Source organism: Nycticebus coucang, chromosome 8, assembly GCF_027406575.1.
Source record: "Nycticebus coucang isolate mNycCou1 chromosome 8, mNycCou1.pri, whole genome shotgun sequence".
In the NCBI taxonomy this organism is placed as follows: Eukaryota; Metazoa; Chordata; class Mammalia; order Primates; family Lorisidae; genus Nycticebus; species Nycticebus coucang.
In genome coordinates this window covers 388,757-406,086 of record NC_069787.1, presented here as the reverse complement: position 1 = coordinate 406,086, position 17,330 = coordinate 388,757, and the positions used below count along the sequence as shown (strand labels likewise).

Here is a 17,330-nt window from a genome sequence, read left to right as displayed (position 1 = left end):
TGACTCCAAAAGCATTCTTGGCCACAGATACGACACACAGAGTGTAGGGCTGTGTGTGAGCTGTTTTTGTACCTGGGTAAGGAAAATGCCAATATCCCCAGAGAAAGCCAAGGGGCCCAACCTGCCCTTCACAGGCAAAATGCAGTCTGCCAGTCAAGGACAAATAAATGTATGAAAAAACATTCACCTTCACTAGCAATCAGACGTGTAAGTTAATGCAATGATACCTTTTACATGTCACACTGGCAAAAACTGACCAAAAAGGTGTCACATTTTATAAAGCGATGACACCCAGCGCTGACTAGGACATGGGAAACGAGGGCAGGGATCCACACAAATGTAATTTCTAGAGGGCAACTTGGTCATAAGTATCAGATCTAAAAATATCCTTTGACTCACAGATCCTGCTTTCCAAATTTCTGTCTAAGAAATAGTAAGATAAAAATACAAAGATCTATGCACACAGACTACTTATTATAGCTTTGTACATGATTATAAAAAATTAGAAGCAACATAAATGTTCTTCAGGAATAGATTCGCTAAATACACTATGAAGCATCTACCTCTATGAGACAACCTTTAAAAATGACGATCATTAATCTATCATTACTGTTACAGAAAGAATATAGAAACGATCTCACAATACATTGTTCTGCTTAAAAAAGGCTCTGGAAGCAACCCAAGTGTCCATCAATGCATGAATGGATAAACACATGTGGTCTACCCATACAACCAAGTATTATTCAGACTTAAAACGGAAGGAAATTCTCACACTTGCTACCACATGAATGAGCCTTGAGGACATTGCACTGAATGAAGTTAGACAGACACCAAGAGAAATACTGTGTGATTCCATTTATATGAGGTACGTAGAATAGACAAATTCACAGAGACAGGACGTGGAATGGTGGGTGCCAGAGCTGGAGGAAGGAGGGCGTAGGGAGTGGTTTCATGGGGACAGTTTCACTTTTGCCACATGGAAAAGTTCTGCAGCTTTGTTGCACAACGACATGACTACACTGAGGCCTACTGAAATGTACCCTTAGACTTGGTTAAAATGGTCAAGTTTCATGCTGTGTTTTTAACTACAATCTTTTTTTTTTTTTTTCAGTTTTGGCTGGTGCTGGATTTGAACCCACCACCTCCGGTATATGGGGCTGGGGCCCTACTCCTTCGAGCCACAGGCGCCGCCCCTTAACCACAATTTTTAAGAAAGTCTCCAAAATAGCCTGTATAATGCATTGCCATTTTTGTGATATAACAAGGATATGTTAACAATGATGTGATTATCAAAGATTTTTTTCTTTTTATATTTGTATTTTCTGATATTTTGAGCAGTGAAAACATTTACATTCATATTCATGAAAAAATTATTTCTTTGTCTCACTATGTCCCCCTGGGTAGAGTGCCATGGTGGCCTGGGCTGGGTTGAAACCTGCCAGCCTCGGTGTATGTGGCTGCCACCCTAGCTGCTGAGCTATAGGTGCCGAGCCGAAAAAACTCTTTAAAAATAACATACCAGGGCGGTGCCTGTGGCTCAAAGGAGTAGGGTGCTGGCCCCATATGCCAGAGGTGGCTGGCCATAAAAAGCCCCGGCCATAAAAACTGCAAAAAAAAAACCAAGTTACATAATCAAAAGAAACATACTACAAAACATATTTTTTTCTGGTTATAAAAGTAATATTATATATGTTCATTGCAGAAAATCTAGAGAAGTAGTACATATAACGCTAAAAGAAAGATCACTTGTAATCCCACTACTCAAAGTAAATATTTTAAAAATCATCAATGTAAGTATTTCTTACGGCTTGCTAATTGTGGCTGTGGCTTTCTAATTTTTCTCTGTGAATATATTTTTCTTTAAACCATCATACAGCATTCTGACAATTCAATTTGCAAACTCATCCCAGAAAAAGTGCTACACACCTCATTGGTGAATATCACCATACTCACTTCAAAGTACTTCCCTCAGGAAGCTGCACACTGATGCCAGGGCCTGGTTCACCCTTCAAAGCAATGTTGGAACTCTTTTTCTGGAATGACTATCAAAGCTGTCATCGTATGAAGGTCTGACAATTAAATCTGTGAAATTGTCACCCTGTGCTTACTTTGACAGCACTGTACAAACAACCCAGTGAGGTTTCATAACCTCGGTATGACAGCTGTGTCCATGTTGACATGTGGCAGTGTCTTGCTGAATGCTATTCATCAGTGCTGTTAAGTGTTTTTGTGTGCCATATGACAGTAGCTCTTATGGTCATTGCAGAAAAAAAGAGTTCCAAAATTGCTCTAAAGGGTGGACTAGGGGCTGGCATCAGCGCACAGCTTCCCAAGGGGAGTACTTTGAAGTGAGTGTGGTGATATCCAGCAATGAGGTGTGTAGCACTTTTCCTAAGATGAGTTTGTGAACTTAATTGCCATACTTCATTTATAAATAATTCCTAAATAGAGTTTTGTATCCTGCTTTTTTAAACTTTCATCAAGTAGTCTTTCAAAAATCTGATTTAAATAGATAAATGACATTCCACAGCATCAGTGGGGCATAGCTCATGATCAGTTTTACTTTTCTTGGGCATTAGTCAATTTCCAATTTTTGTCAATGGTTATTAATGTTGGGAAGAAAAAAATCTGTGCATGAATCTGTCTGCAAATGTCATAATTTCTTTGAGCCATTTTCTAAGTGTAGATATATATATATATATATCAAAGTTGCTTTCTGGAAATGTACCAGTTTAATCTCTTTTCAGCTTTAAAATGTCGTTGTCAATTAAATGAAAAGGCAATCTTGTTTTGTGTTTCTTTGATCAGTGGTGAGAATAAAAATTTCCTGTGCAAAGGACTGGCCAATTGCATATTCTGTCTCTATAAAATGGCGTTTTCCTGTGTTCTGAAGTGACAAGGACTTTTCTGTTGCATCTAGCTAGTGGCTGGTGTTGGGCTGGCTGGGTGGTGCCATCTCATCACTCTTGGGCCTCCTCCTCATGTGGAAGCCTGCCCCACATGTTGAATGGTGGCCACACCCTGGCCCACCATACCGTGGCCCACCCTCCATTCTCTGTGGGCTGCTTGGAGTCAAGTGACAGCCAGTGACCTTGGTCTGCTTGGCTTAGGTATGGACAAGCAACTTGGAGAAAGGGAATGAGAGGTTCAGGCTGGAGACTGGCCTGGAAAACATGTTAAACTTCGAGGACTTTAACCAGGCAAGAGTGACTCATTAACTTCCTGTCATCCATCAGCGCCTGCTGGCCAGATTCAGCTGGGGAGGGCAGGCTGGGGCTGGGAGGTGATTTTGACCTATCTTCACTCTGGGAATTAAGTTAATTTTCAGGGGACATTGAAGCCTTGGATGTGGAATGTTTCTCTGATAATTTCCATCTGTTTTTTTATTTGGGTCCTCAGGTGCGTCCACTGTGCTATGTAGTCTGTTGATTACAATTGTGTGATCATGCCCAAACATCACATTGCTAAGAATTCTTTCCTGTTCTCTGCGTGCTCCTCTTTCAGAGTAGTCAGTTCTTGTTCTATGGATTAGCTATGCCATTGGCAATGACAATAGTGCCCACCTCATGGGAGGTCATGTGGCTTAAGAGAGGTGGGGTTTGTGAAGCGCGGGAGCAGTGCCTGGCAGGCAGTAATCAGTTATGAATGTTAGCTCTGAGCACTGGCCCTGGTATATAATAAGCGCTCAGTGAACTTACTTGTGGTATCAGCTGCTAGTCCACAGTTTCTTTCTTTTTTTTTTTATTAAATCATAACTGTGTACATTGATATGATCATGGGGCATCATTCACTAGCTTCACAGACTGTTTACCAAGTTTCACATATACCCTTGTAAGATGCACCACTGGTGTAATCCCACCAATCCCCTTAGTCCACAGTTTTCTCAAGAAAGTTTGGAAGTCCCCAGGCTGTTGTGCTATGTTGACACGGCCTGGGGTGAGCTGCCTGCCCCATGCCCTGTGCCACAGCCCAGGGAGCCTACACAGCCTAATTCTGTTTGTCCTTCCCCAGCTGCCTCAGAACACCTGTGGATTCCGAGCACTCCACTCAGGGCTCCTCAGAAAATGGTAGCACAGAAGGGACACAGCTCCCCTGGAGTCTCATAGCTAAGAAGTGGCAAGACCAGGATTGGAACCCAGGTCAGCCCTTGTTCTGACCTCTTTGCTGAAGGGCAGGGGTGGGGCTATCCAAGACAAAGCAACCCTCTTGGGGTGGAACAAGTGGGAGCAAAAGGAAACTGGGCAAGAGTCATGTCACCCTGAGTCTTGAATGCTGGGGCAACATAGGGTGTGGGCCTTCTCCTGTGGATACCCTCAGGCTGGCCACCTGCACCCACTGTGGGAGGAAGGAGGAGGTGAAGCTGGTGGAGGGAGGTGCAACGTGGCACTTGACCAGGGGACGGTCTCACAAATACTCAGGCAGAGGCAGCTCTGGGGGTGCTGACTGAGTGAGGTGTCTGGGTGTTAGTGGCTGAGTTGTGTCCCCCCCCCCCCAATGTGTGTGTTGAAGTCTTAACTCTCAGTACTCCAGTGTGGGACTGTATTTGCAGACAGGATCCTTAAAAGGCAATTAAATCTCAGTGAGCTCCTAGGGGTGGGCCCTAATCCCACCTGATTGACATCTTGATAAGAGGGGTCAGGGACACACAGGGAGAAGATGGCCAGCTACAAGCCACAAGAGAGGCCTCCAAACAAAACCCTGCCTTGATACTCAGACTTGCAGCTTCCAGAGCCATGAGAAAATACCTTTCTATTAGTTAAGTTACCCAGTCTGTAGTGCTGTGTGGGCAACCTGGCAAAGGGGGCAGGTGTGGTGGTTTAACTGTAGACACCTTTCTCTGCAATATTGGTGTCAGGGGAGAGTCTGGGACAGGGCTGCTCCACAGCTCAGGGCTGCTGGCAAGCCTGGCACCAGGGGAGGAGTGCCCACCTTCCTGGGCACTCCCTAGGACACACCCTGTAGTGCTTTAGTGCCTCATTCACTCCAGCCTAGGTGGGGAGGTCCTTGGGGCCTGCCATGGACTCAGCCATCACTCAGGCTGGTCACTTAGACCCTGACACTAACTGGAACATTGCCAGTCTGAAGAGCGAGCACGTGCAGGCCACGCTGTGACCATGTGTGGGGAAGTGTCTGAACGGGCCTTGTAAGTTGTGAGGTGCATGCTGTTGCCACTTCAATCTAAGAGCTGGAGGGGCCACCACAGATAGTCATGCAGAAGGGTGATCTGGGGGAGGGTGGGGCACATAAAAGGCAGAGGCATTCTGAGCAGAGACTGGAGACAGGGCTTCAGGAAGCTCTGCTGGGTGTAGCCCTGCCCCAGGCCTGGGCATCAGCAGCAGAAGCAATGCCTGTGCCTACTATATGAGCCCCATTCTCAGCTGGCACCAGCAGGGTGGCAGGAACCCTGCCTTGTCCCCATACCTCAGCCTCTCCAGGGACAGCCAACTATGTGCCAGAACCCTGATCCAGTCCCCAGGGACCTGCTCCCCCCACTTCTGGTCTGCCTCCATGCCCAGCCCTGGACCAGTTCTTCTGTGTCTTAGCCCACAGCTCATACATCTTGCTCTGCAAGCTGGGACACCTGGGTGCAAATCTTGTTCTGCTAAGGACTGCAGTGCAGTTTTGGGTCTGTCACCACAGGCAGGGTGGTGGGGGTGGGCCCTATGCCATCCTCCTACCCTGTGCCCTTCTGGTTACAATGACAACACTCTGGCTTTGCAATGGGGTTCCCCTCCCCTAGTCTCCATTGGTGAGACTCAGCCAGACCAACTCCTCTTCCTTCCCAGGGGTGATACAAGCTGGCTGACAGCAACCCCCCTGGCCCTGGCCCCAAGGACTAGGTCTGGGATCAGCATGGACACAGGCAGTACCAGCCAGCCGCACTGGGACCACTGTTAGGCCTGTCAGCACCAAGCAGCCTGGAGTGCAAGACAAGCCTCCATGGAGGAAGGTAAGACCAAGAAGTGGGGGTGGGAGGCAGTGTCCCCATGGAAGCGGAGGCATCCTGGAGTCGCCAGGCCTAACGCCTATTTGAGCCTATAACCTCCATACTCCATTTTTTCCTTAAGCAAATATAGGTTGGACTGGATTTGCACTGAAGTGTGCTTGAGTAGAGTGGTTACTGTTGAGCCCAGGGGTAGGTGTGGCCTTGGAATCGGACAGGTTGCAGTGCAAATCTTGGGACCAGGCCAGAGCACGGGAGTTGGCAAGCGGCTGTGAGGTGTCCATCTACTCGGGACTGGGTGCCCAGGCAGTGTGACTATCCTGGGCCTGGCCTGATTCTGGCAGCTGGGTCCCCAGGCTCCTACTTTCATGTGCTCACATTCTGGGGGAGGTACCAGGACATGCATGTCACACGTCACAGCCCAGCAGAGCCCTGTGAGTGAAGGGGCAGCAAGAAGGGTGGCCCCACAGGGGGCAGGGAGCAGGGGCTGCAGGGGCTTTGCTCAAGAGGGTCCCTGGAACTTATAGGCAGCCAAGGTGAGGAGCCCCTAGACCACAGGACTATGAGCTAGCCGGGCTGTACCTCGGGTGACAGCACTTGAAGTGGCTGAAGTACCACGTTTGGGGGCAGGCAAGCAGTGAGCCAGGGAGGTGGTTGGCCTCAGAGCACAGGGCCTTGGGCTCCTGGTGCAGGATGATACTATGTACACCCCCTTTTCCACACAACCCTCAGTCCTTGGAGAAATACCAGAGGGAAGAACAGCCACAGCAGCGCGGGAGGTGGTGGCACCTCTGAGAGGACAGACTGTGACAGCCTCTCGAGGATAGGAACAGATGGGGATACTGCTGGCAGAACCTGGGGCCAGCACGCATGAGGAGGCAGGCTGTCAGAGAGGGCTGAAGCTGGGCATAGCAGGCCGGGAGGGAGGGAGGGGTCAGGGGAGGTTAGACCACAGTGGCTGCATAGGAGTTTGAGGCTTTTCTGCTAGTCACTCTCCTGGACTATAGGTAGGGTTCCCCAACTGCCATTGCCAGAGGGGCCTGCTGGGGAAAGAGGCCTTGTTTACTGAGAAGACCCTTTATTTGTGAATATAAGCCATGACCCAAGACTACCAGATACTTACAAAAAGAAAAACCAAACTAAACTAACAGCACAAAAGAGAAAGTACTGAAGAAAAGATCAAAGAACAGACACCTTCAAAACCTGAGATCCAGAGAACAAAACACAATTCAAAAACAGAATTAATATCTTCACAGAGATTTGAGGAGGTGGTATAGCCATAGAGTTGGCTGCTAGGGGCAGGGGATGCTAGCACTCACACTTTGCTGGGGGTGGTGGTGGGTGCATTACCCCCATGTGGCTAACAGGGCAAAATATACCACAATCACAAAAGCATAATTAGTTTTCACCAGTAATTCCAGTTTTGCTATTTATTCTACAGGCACAGCAGAAATACATGCCATAGTTATGAGATTTTTCATTACAACTTTGTAATAGTGAACAACTGGAAACTGGATCTCAATTCCATCAAATAGGAACTGGTTATATGTAGCGTAGACTATTGCTCTTCAATGCAACTGTAGAAAGGGATGAAGATCTATTAAAATGGAAAGATCTCCTAAGTATACTGTTAAGTGAAAAAGCAAAGTGCAAAACTGTGGATACTGTGCTTTTGGGAAAGAAAAAAAATTTTTTTTAATTATAAGAATAAGCTGGTTAAAAATTCAAAATCTGATTGTTTAAATAAGAATAATAAAAAAAATCAGTAGAAAATGTGGAAGAAAAAGTTTAAAGAACTTTGTCAGAAATGCAGAAAATTCAAGTGAAAAGTAGGTAGAGACCTCAAATCAGTAGTTCTACCAGCAATTGAAGAAGAGTTCCAGAAAGATAGAGAAGAGAGGGGCGGCGCCTGTGGCTCAGTGAGTAGGGCGCCGGCCCCATATGCTGAGGGTGGCGGGTTCAAACCCAGCCCCGGCCAAACTGCAGCAAAAAAATAGCCGGGCGTTGTGGCGGGCGCCTGTAGTCCCAGCTGCTCCGGAGGCTGAGGCAAGAGAATCACGTAAGCCCTAGAGTTAGAGGTTGCTGTGAGCCGTGTGACGCCACGGCACTCTACCTGAGGGCAGTACAGTGAGACTCTGTCTCTACAAAAAAAAAAAAAAAGATAAGAGAAAATGGGAGGAAGAAGACAAAGAAGTTATAGGAAAATTACTCAGAGCTGAGAAAAGTAGTAAATCTTCTTCATATGCTGACCAAATACAAGAATGAGGCCAATACTATGAAATTTCAGATAATCAAAGATAAAGAGAAGATCCCAAAAACTCCTTAGAGGAAAAAACCAGATAGCCTCTGTCTTCGTCCATTAGGGCTCCTGTAACAAAAATACCTGAAACTGGGTAGTTTATAAACAACAAACATTTATTTCTGACAGTCAAAGAGACAGGGAAGTCCAGGATTTGACCAGGCCTGGTGGTTCACACCTGTAATCTCAGCACTGTGGGAGGCTGCGGGGGGAGGACTGCTTGAGGCCAGGAGTTCAAGAACAGCCTGAGTGACATAGCAAGACTCCATCTCTACAAAAAATAAGAAAAATTAATTGGGTGCAGTGGTGCAGTCCTGTAGTCCCAAATACTTGGGAGGCTGAAGCAGGAGGATGGCTTGAGCCCAAGATTTCAAGGCTGCAATAAACTATTATCGTACCACTGTACTTCAGCCTGGGTGACAGTGAGACTCTGTCTCAAAAAAAAAGGAAAGGCACATTCAGTGGGGTGAGGGTGCGCTCAGAGTCATAAATGCTGCCTTCTCACCATATTCTTACATGGTGGGAGGCGTGAGCTAGCTCTCTGGAACCCCCTTTATGAGGACACTAACCCCATTCATGAGGGCTCCACCCTTAGGTCCTAATCATCTCCCAAAGGTTCCACTTCCTAATCACCTTGTGGGACAGGACTTCAACATGAATTTGGGGGTACCCACATATTCAGACCATAGCACCTATGAATGAAAGAAATTCCAGTGAGTATTGAACATCTCATCAGCAACACTGACTGCCAGAGGGTCGTGAGCAATACCTCCAAAGTTGTGAGTGGAGATCACTTTGAATTTAGAATTCTATATCTGGACAAACTATTAATCCAATGTGACAGCAAATTAAAGACATTTTTAGACATGGAAGGTCTCAGAAAGTATATCTTTCAAACATTTTGGCAGAAAAGAAAATCACTTGAGAATATACTGCAAATGAAATATAAAAAGGAGTCCAATTATAATCATAAAAACAGTGATATTATGAAAAAATATCTGAGGGTGGGTTTATAAACGATTTAGAAAACATTGGTCCAAATTAGAAAGGAAATGTTTTCTGCATCTTGAAGTTGAAGAGTCTGACTGACAGCGATGCTAATGCACAGAAGTCCCTCCCCAGCAGGCACCTGGGTGTTCCCACAGGGTAACAAGGGGACTTGAAAACAGGGGAGACTTATAACCATGTGGGCAGTGATCAGCTCTCAGAGAGGCTGAGGGTTAGAGCTATGGCTACTTATAGGAAGAGGGACACAGCTAGCCAACAGTGACACTCAGAGAGCCAGCCAGGCGGACATATCCAACTTCACCAGCCTCCCATCCTTCAATCTATTGCCTGTGCCTCTCTTGGAAAGCAAAGACCCACCTCCAATGGCTCAGAGATGATCCAGCATACAAAGTGGAGTGGTACTGCCTTCCACAAAGACACAGAAGGTGTAAGCACATTATAGAACTGAGGAGGTAATAAGAGAAAACCAACGCCAGTAATAACAACCACCAGAGATGGTGGGTAGGATGGGGGCTGGGTAGATTTTACTTTTGATTTCAGGGCTGTGTGTAGTGCTTGAACTTTAAAACAAGTGCAGATGTTATTTTTAAAGAATTACTCAGATAAATGGCATGAATGTCTGTGCAAGAGGCTTGAGCTTGAACCTGTAGGGAACACCCTCCATCCCATTGACGCATACCCACGATTTCCTGGGCTGGGCGTGGCCATCTGTGGGAGTGCCTGGAGTGGCTCCCACTCCTCCTCCAGGGGAGATCTAAATCCTCCCTTCTCTGCAAGTTTCTCCACCCCACCCCATGGAGCTCCTGGCTGCTACCAGTATGCTGCCTCAGGGTATGGTGATCACCACCCACTATGCCACCAGCCTGCTAGCCCCACTGCAGTGGGATCTCATGAAGCCTGGGCTGCATGTGAGGGGGCCAGGGCAGGGGGGCTGCAAGGAATGTTGAATAAATGTCAGAAGGAGTGACGTTTAAACATTAGTCAATCTCTTTGTACTTCTGGGCCTTTTCCCATGTATCATTTTATTTGATATTCAAACATCCCCTTGAAGTAAGTAGGACAGGGGTCTGAGCACCCATTTTATAGATGAAGAAACTGAGAGGCAAACCGACCTTCCCAAGGCCACTCAGCTAGGGAGGGATTCTTCCAGAACTACAGTCCAGGCTGCCACACACTTGTACTCCCACTGGCTGGACTTCAGGCTGCCTCCTCATATGGGATTCTGGCAGGTAGAGGCAGAGAGGCCATGGTTCATAGCAGAGGTGGGACAGAGGGAAGCTGAGGGGTCCTCTGTACCCTGACTGTCCCTGTGTGCCGTGGGCCAGGGAAGGCTAGGACTCTCATACAGAGTTAAGCCCCACTCTGTTCTAGGTCCCTTAGCCTGAGGCATTCCTGGGACCTGGTGTTTAGCTGCTCACCCTGGAGCAAGGATAGCTGGCCATGAGAGAAGGGTATGCCCTTACCTGGGTCACCTGGTGTCAGGACAGACCTGGCCTCCTATCTACACACCAACCAAGGGCCCTCATGGTGAGGAAAGGGCCTGGCTCCAGCCTTAGGAACCTTCTGCAGTATATCTTCCCAGCCCTGGTCACCTCTATGGGCCTCCCCTTATGCCTGCCCACTTCTCACTCCCACTTCAAAACCATTTCCCAAGCCTAAAAGCCTAGCTCTCAGACCATTAGAGAGTCAGAGGGTAGGGTATTCTGGCCATGACCCTGAAGCTTCGCTGGGAGGCAGGGGAGCTGAGAGTGGGGAGAGTTATTGTTTCCCACCTTGGAAGGGTGAGAAGTCACTTAATTGCTGGAGGTCACATATCTTGATGGCCACAGGTGGTCCCTTTGTGCCCAGACCATTGAGCCACTGAATGGGGCCCCTTTAATGCCCATAAGCTGAGGGTAGGCTGGGCTCAGAACCCAGGGCAAGTGTGAGCTGAGGGGAAGCTGGAGGTCTCAGGGTTGCAAGCAGAGAGTATGGGAATGTGCGTGGGATCCGGAGGAGGACAAGACTGCTGCCACAGTGTTGAAGAGGATGCTTGACTTTGAGAAATTTCCCCAAAGACTCCATAGTCATTTTCGAGAAGTGAGAAGAAAGAATCTCTTCATTCTCTCAACAGATATTTTGAGAGTGTCTTTATGAATCAGAAGTGAACAAAACATATAACTCCATGCTTTTAAAATGCTTGCCAGACAATGGGAGAGACAGGAAATAAAGAAAGAAAGAAAGAATTTAAAGTCAGGACCATTAAGTTAAAAAACAACAACAACAAGAATAACCAAGGCTAGGGAACAGAGAGCAGTGGATGTGCTATTTAGAGGTGGTGGTCAAGGAGGGCATTTGTGATAGGTGGCATTTGATCAGAGACCTGAATAAATGAGGTAGCCATTCATGCAGCTATCTGGTGGGAAAAAAGAAGAAATAATAGAAGAAAATTTCCATGAATTTCAAAATGTGTGAAATTGAAGGATGAAGCAAAGATTGGCACCCCTAAAAGGCACTAGGCCCAAACAGTTTTATAGGCAAGGTTACTTAACATTTAAATAATAAAGTTTATATTATTCTAAGACCTTTTTCTATGCTTGATTAATGTAGGGATAGAGTTACTTTGGAAAGAAAGTATGTTAGAGGTTTTCATTGCTTTAAAAGTTTTCTTTTTCTTTGCCATCTGTTTTGAAGAGCATACCTGGCTTCATTCTCTCCTCCCTGCCCAAGAATCCCAATAATAGGTTCTTCCTACTATATCAGGGCTTTTCTCTCTACTTATGGCCATATGACATTAAAGATTGTGGTAAAAATGTGAGCTTTACTTACTCTGAGTGAGGTGGGAGCCACTAGAGGTTTCTGCACCAAGAAGGCACATGATCTGACTCAGCATTTAACAAGATCATCTTGGCCGTTCTTTAATTTCTGGCCAATTAGGGCCTCTTCCCTGTGTACTGAAACTGCTATGGGTGTATTTTGTTTCTAAGCTTCTGACCTTTTTTGCAAGTTTTCTCTAAGAGGATGGGAGACACTGGGGTGGGAGTGTGTGAGGAGTGACCCACCAAGGACAAACAGGACACCGGGAGAGGTGTGGTAACTGTCTGACTCCAACCTGAGCAGAGACAAGAGGGTGTAATGGAAATGTACAGAGCTCTGTGTCCTCTCTTACAAAAATGGGCAAACTCTGTGACAGGGCTGTCATAGTCCAGATGTGGGTGTTAACATCTGTGAACTAGATAGCTTATTCCCTTCTGCACCCCCAACACAGGGCTTGGCCAACACATCCTCTGGCCAAGCCTTGGTTTGGCGTCTCATGGCAGTAGAAGTTGAATCCCCATAATTGACTTGATGCTCAGAGAGGGTCCTAGATCCTGGGACAAGTGAGCACAGACCCACAGCATTACAGAGAAATGGGGAAAACGCTGCCCACCATACAGTGGCGGGAGAGGAAAGGAGAGGCGAGCTCTCTGCCCACATGACCTGAAGGTGTTCATAAGGTGCCCTTCTGGGCAGACAGACCTGGCTGTGCCACACCCCTGTCCTCTCTCCTTGTCTGGGGAGGGCAGGTGCCCTCTCTGAGTTGGTTTCTTCATCTATAAAATGCTGAGGATCCAACTAGAGTGTGGGTCAAAGGGCATAGTAGGGTGCATAGCTCACATGTTTGTCTTCTGCAAGCCTTGCTGAGCCTCACTCTTCCTGTCCCTAAGTGGGAACCCAAACGTGTCCCAGGACAGCCACAGACGAATGCAGACTGGCAAGGCATTTGTAGCTTGTGATGCACTATTTAGTTTTCATACAGGGTGTCATGGTTTGAGACGGGGGTCAGCAAGCTGCTCCTGGAGGCCTGGTGGCAGCTTCGCCAGCTCCTCTCCCAAGGGTTACTGATGGCTCAGGGGAAACATCAAATACCGTATTTCTCCAGCAATACGTTTCCCTCCGCAAGTCTCCTACTTTATCTGGCATTCAATGGGAGACACAAAGGCCTACACACACCGAGGGTGGAATGAGGATGTGGGACCGACCAGGCCAGGCTGGCCCCTTAGCCCTCGCCCCTTATCGTGTGTACTCAGGGCATTTCAGATGTTCCGAGGACCGTCTCACGTTCTCACCTGGGGACCTTTAGAAGCGGCGTTGCAAGTCCACGGTGAGGGGTGGGTGGCTAGAGATGAAGGGCCGGACGGCCGGGCGCCCCAGGCAGGGCAGCTCCGGCAGCTCTGGGGCTCGCTGAGCTGCCTGGGCGCAGCCAGGGGCGGGGCTGGAGAGGGGCGGAGCGCGTGACGCGCGGCGCTGGCCAATGGGTGGCGCGCCCCGGGCCGAGCCTCCTGCGAGCCTTCGCTGCGCCCGCGGCGTCACGTGAGCCGCGGGGAGTGAGCTCAGAGCGAGCGGCCGGCGGGCTAAAGCGTTCCTGCCGCGACCCGTGGACCAGCCGGCGGGAGAGCCAGTGTGGGACCCGCGGCTCGGCCCGCGGCTGCCGCCAGATCCGGAGCTCTGCCGCCGCCCCCAGCCCAGCCTGCCGAGCCGCAGGACCGCCAGGGCCTGGCCGCCGGCCGGGCGTGCGCCCAGTTCAGGTGGGAGAGGCGCGGCGGGACCGGGCGGCCGCGTGGACGCGGCCCCAGGTGACCAGGAGGCTGGCCGGGGCGCGGGGTGGAAGGGCGCGTGGCGGTGACCCGCCGCCGTCCACCTGGGCTCTGCGCGGGTGCCCGAGGAAATGTCGGGGAGCAGGGAGCGCCCCCCCGCGAGAATGGAGGGAGCAGGGTCGAACAAGCGGGTGGGAGGTGACCCTCGGTCACTCCCTGGCACTTTCTCCGCTTAGGCACGCGCCGCCCCGCGCGGCCGTGGCTCACCTCACCCGCCGGCTCTCCCATATGGCGAGCACCCGGCGGGGCCTGGCGAGAGGAGGGAGCCGGCGAGTGCCCTGGGTTTGGTGGGGGGACATAGGGGCCAGTGGCGGAGAGGTTACTATCGGTCACGCGGTAGTGGCGGGGGCCAGGGGGGGGACAGGCCACGGGCACGGTGCCCAGCGGGCAGCGATCCAGGGTTCTCCGGAGGGGTCTGAGCTGGCTCTCCACGCCTTCTTTTCCCACATACGTTGCCAGTCCCCAGCGGCTCCACGCGTGAGCACTTGGCGGACACCCCTCTGCACAGCCGCTTCTGGCCGCCGCACACCACACCCCGCACACGCAGTCTCACGCCATAAACTCACACCTCCTCCTCGCACACCCACCCGTTCACACGTCTTATATCCGCCTCCCCCCCCCCCGTACCCCCGGTCCCCCTGACCCTTAGATTGAAGATTATCAAAGCGGTTGTCAAGGAGGAGTAACGGCTTTCAGAGGAGAGACCACCCCACCCTCTACGGTCGTCCTGTCCCTTCTTCCCTTCCCAATGTGGTGTTCCCTTCCCATGGAACACCATCTCTGAGAAGGCACAGAGGAGCTCTTTTCTCCCACGATCCTTAGAGGTGACAAAATCCCCAAATGTCTGAGCTCAAATCTTTCCCCCTTTCCCCGAGGGACCAGGTGGCTTGTGGGGAGACCCCTGTGTCCTACAGGTGCAAGAACACTGGGACTCTGGAGACTTCGGGGCCTTTGGGTGGCGCGCAGGGATTGGAGACTCTTATTTTGAAGGATGGCCCCCACCCGCCACCCCCGTGATTTGCACGCTGACCCAATGGCAAGCGCTTGGCCGGTGCTGGGCTTGTTATCAATTACATGTTGTTCCTACAGCCGCTGTGTCCCCGGGAGGATAAACAGCAGGCCTGGCCTGGCCTGGGGAGGGGGCGGAGTCCAGCGTCTGTCCAGAGACTGTGCCCGGAACAGTGTGTCCCCTCCCCCTGAAGGCAGCCTGAGCCTCTGGCAGTGCCACGTGCTGCTGTGTTTTAGGAGCTGGAGCCCTAGCCAGCCCTCTCTTTAACACCCGTGCCCTGGGCAGTACCATATTCCCTTCTGGGTTCCCAGTGCCTGAGTGTCCCTCCTGAGGCTTGCTGGCTACCCCACTCCTGGTCCCCGCCCCCTTCCAAAGCTCCTTTCCTGCACTCATTAAGAAAATTCTACCAGGCCCTGCTTTAGACTCTAGGATATGGCCTGGGACTGAACAGTCAGAGCAGCTAATATTCTGGAGGGGAAGTAAGTTTGCAAACACAGAACAAGATACTTTCTCACACTGGCACCTGCTGGGAAGAATCTAATAGAGGGGGATGTGACAGAGGTGCCTTCTGAGCTCAAGTGCTGGCCCAGGAATAGCCAGGGCTGGGGTCCCGGGTGAGAGTGAGGTGAGTTTGGCTTTGGGGCCCAGCAAGCAAGAGCAAGGGGGGAGGAGGGGTTGGAGGTGAGGTCTGCAGAGAGATGGGCAGGGCCCAGGTGGAGGCTGCTGTGGGCAGGCGAGAGGAGGGAGCCGGAGGGTGCCCTGGGTCACATTTCTTTGGGAAGTAGTTGGAGATTGTTCTCTTCTAGTCTCACCCCACTGTACTTATTTTCCTCACTTTTTCTTTTTATGTCACTTCATCTGTGATGTGCTCATATCTTTAAAAGGTAAGGCTTCCTTTAAAAAATGTAACTATAATGCCATCATCACAATACAAAATTTTAACAGTAACTGCTTAATGTCACAGAGTAGCCCAATGGTGATCACATTTCAGGGGAGTGTTTGAAGCAGGCCTGTTCTGAGACCTGAGGGGAGGCTGGAGTCCCCGTGATTCTTTAGCATAGCAGGAGAGTGACAGAAAGACCCCATGTTCACCATGTTTTCGGGCTGATCCTAACGACTAGTACTGAGTGAACAGACACGGACATGGACACAGAGAGGTTGTGCCACCTGCATGAGGTTGCCCAGCTGATAAGTTGCAGATGCAGGAGTGGAGCTCTTGCTTGGAGAGTGGTGCAGGACTGGGGAGGTCTGGGTAGAATGTGAGCTCTGTCCAGCCTTACTGTCTTTCACATTATCTGGCACTTTCATTCCTTCCTGATTTGGTGAAATAGTGTATATTTTAAAACACGCTCCTAGTTTTAAATCATTAGCTGAATATTGAAGCCAAAAAAACAAATGTTCTAGCAAAACTCGCCTGGGCACAGATTTTGCCTTAGTTTCCCGAAGCTCCATAAAGCTTTCTGGATGAGTTGGGAGCTCGGGCCAAAGGTCCTGTGGTCCCTAAGCAGAAGAGAGAAATCATCAAAGCATGAGATAAATGGAGAAACTGAGGTTGAGGGGGAATAAGAACTAGGCCAAGGTCACAGCTGATGATGGTGCTAGCCTGTTGACTCTTGGGCTGGGGTGGTCCTGGACACAGAGAGGATGGTGCACAGGTGCTGCCAGTCAGCAGGGATCTCTTGCTTCAGGTGCAGAACATCCCCCTTCCCTAACTGTGATAAACACCAGGCCTGCTGTGGTCCCTGGGTGGGGACAAAGGTCTACAGAGGTGGCCTTGTCAGAGCTGAACACTGTTGACTATCCCCAGACACTGGACCTACCATGTCCTTTGGCTTCAGAGGACACAGTTTTTACCTGTCCTCTCTATCACAGTTCTCTGAGCCCCTCCTGGGCGCCAGGTGCCACACCAGGTGTGGGGGACACAGCAGAGACATGGAGAGCACTGTCTCATGGGGAGACAGGCTTTAGCTGAGGCTTCCCCAAGGTGGTGAGTGTTCCAGATGGGGAGAGCAGCAGCAGTGGGCTGCTGGGCAGGAGGCCCAGCTTCCTCACTGGCCCTGGTGGTCTTATCTCCTGTCCCACCAGATGGCCGTGAGGTCTAAGGTGCTAATACATATTCAGGTGGTCCAGGACGCTGGTGGATTTCTATACCTGAGAATTACCACCAGAGAGGCTGGTCTTGTCTACCTGGCTGGTGTAGCATCCAGGTATGGTAGAGAGTGCTTTGTTTTAGCCTCCACAGTGGAGATGCAGAGGGGTCTGAGAATTAGAGAGCAGATCGCTCCCACTTCCCACCGCCTTTTTCCTTCAGGTGGGGAAACAGCCAGCAAGGGCAGCTACTTATTGGTCTTTAACTTTCTGGCCTCCAAACTACAGTTAACCAGATTAAAATATTGGCAGCTCAGTTAAATTTTAATCTCAAATCAAACAATTTTTAAATATGTCTCATTTAAT

At 49.8% G+C, this 17,330-nt stretch overlaps 1 protein-coding gene across 10 annotated transcripts in view; it reads left to right on the top strand.

Moving 5' to 3' along the window:
* Nucleotides 1-13,593: 13,593 nt before the first annotated feature.
* Nucleotides 13,594-17,330, top strand: part of KLF15 (KLF transcription factor 15) — a 30,047-nt gene continuing 26,310 nt past the window's right edge. For 5 of the 10 annotated variants that reach the window (XR_008381698.1, XR_008381697.1, XM_053599682.1 and 2 more), the window contains exon 1: nucleotides 15,767-16,863. Coding sequence is in view for 4 of the 10 variants with exons in the window: in XM_053599682.1 (XP_053455657.1) it covers nucleotides 16,826-16,863 (38 nt within the window). In the remaining 6 variants the exon portion in view is untranslated. The other 5 variants (XR_008381700.1, XR_008381702.1, XR_008381701.1 and 2 more) reach the window with 5 other exon arrangements.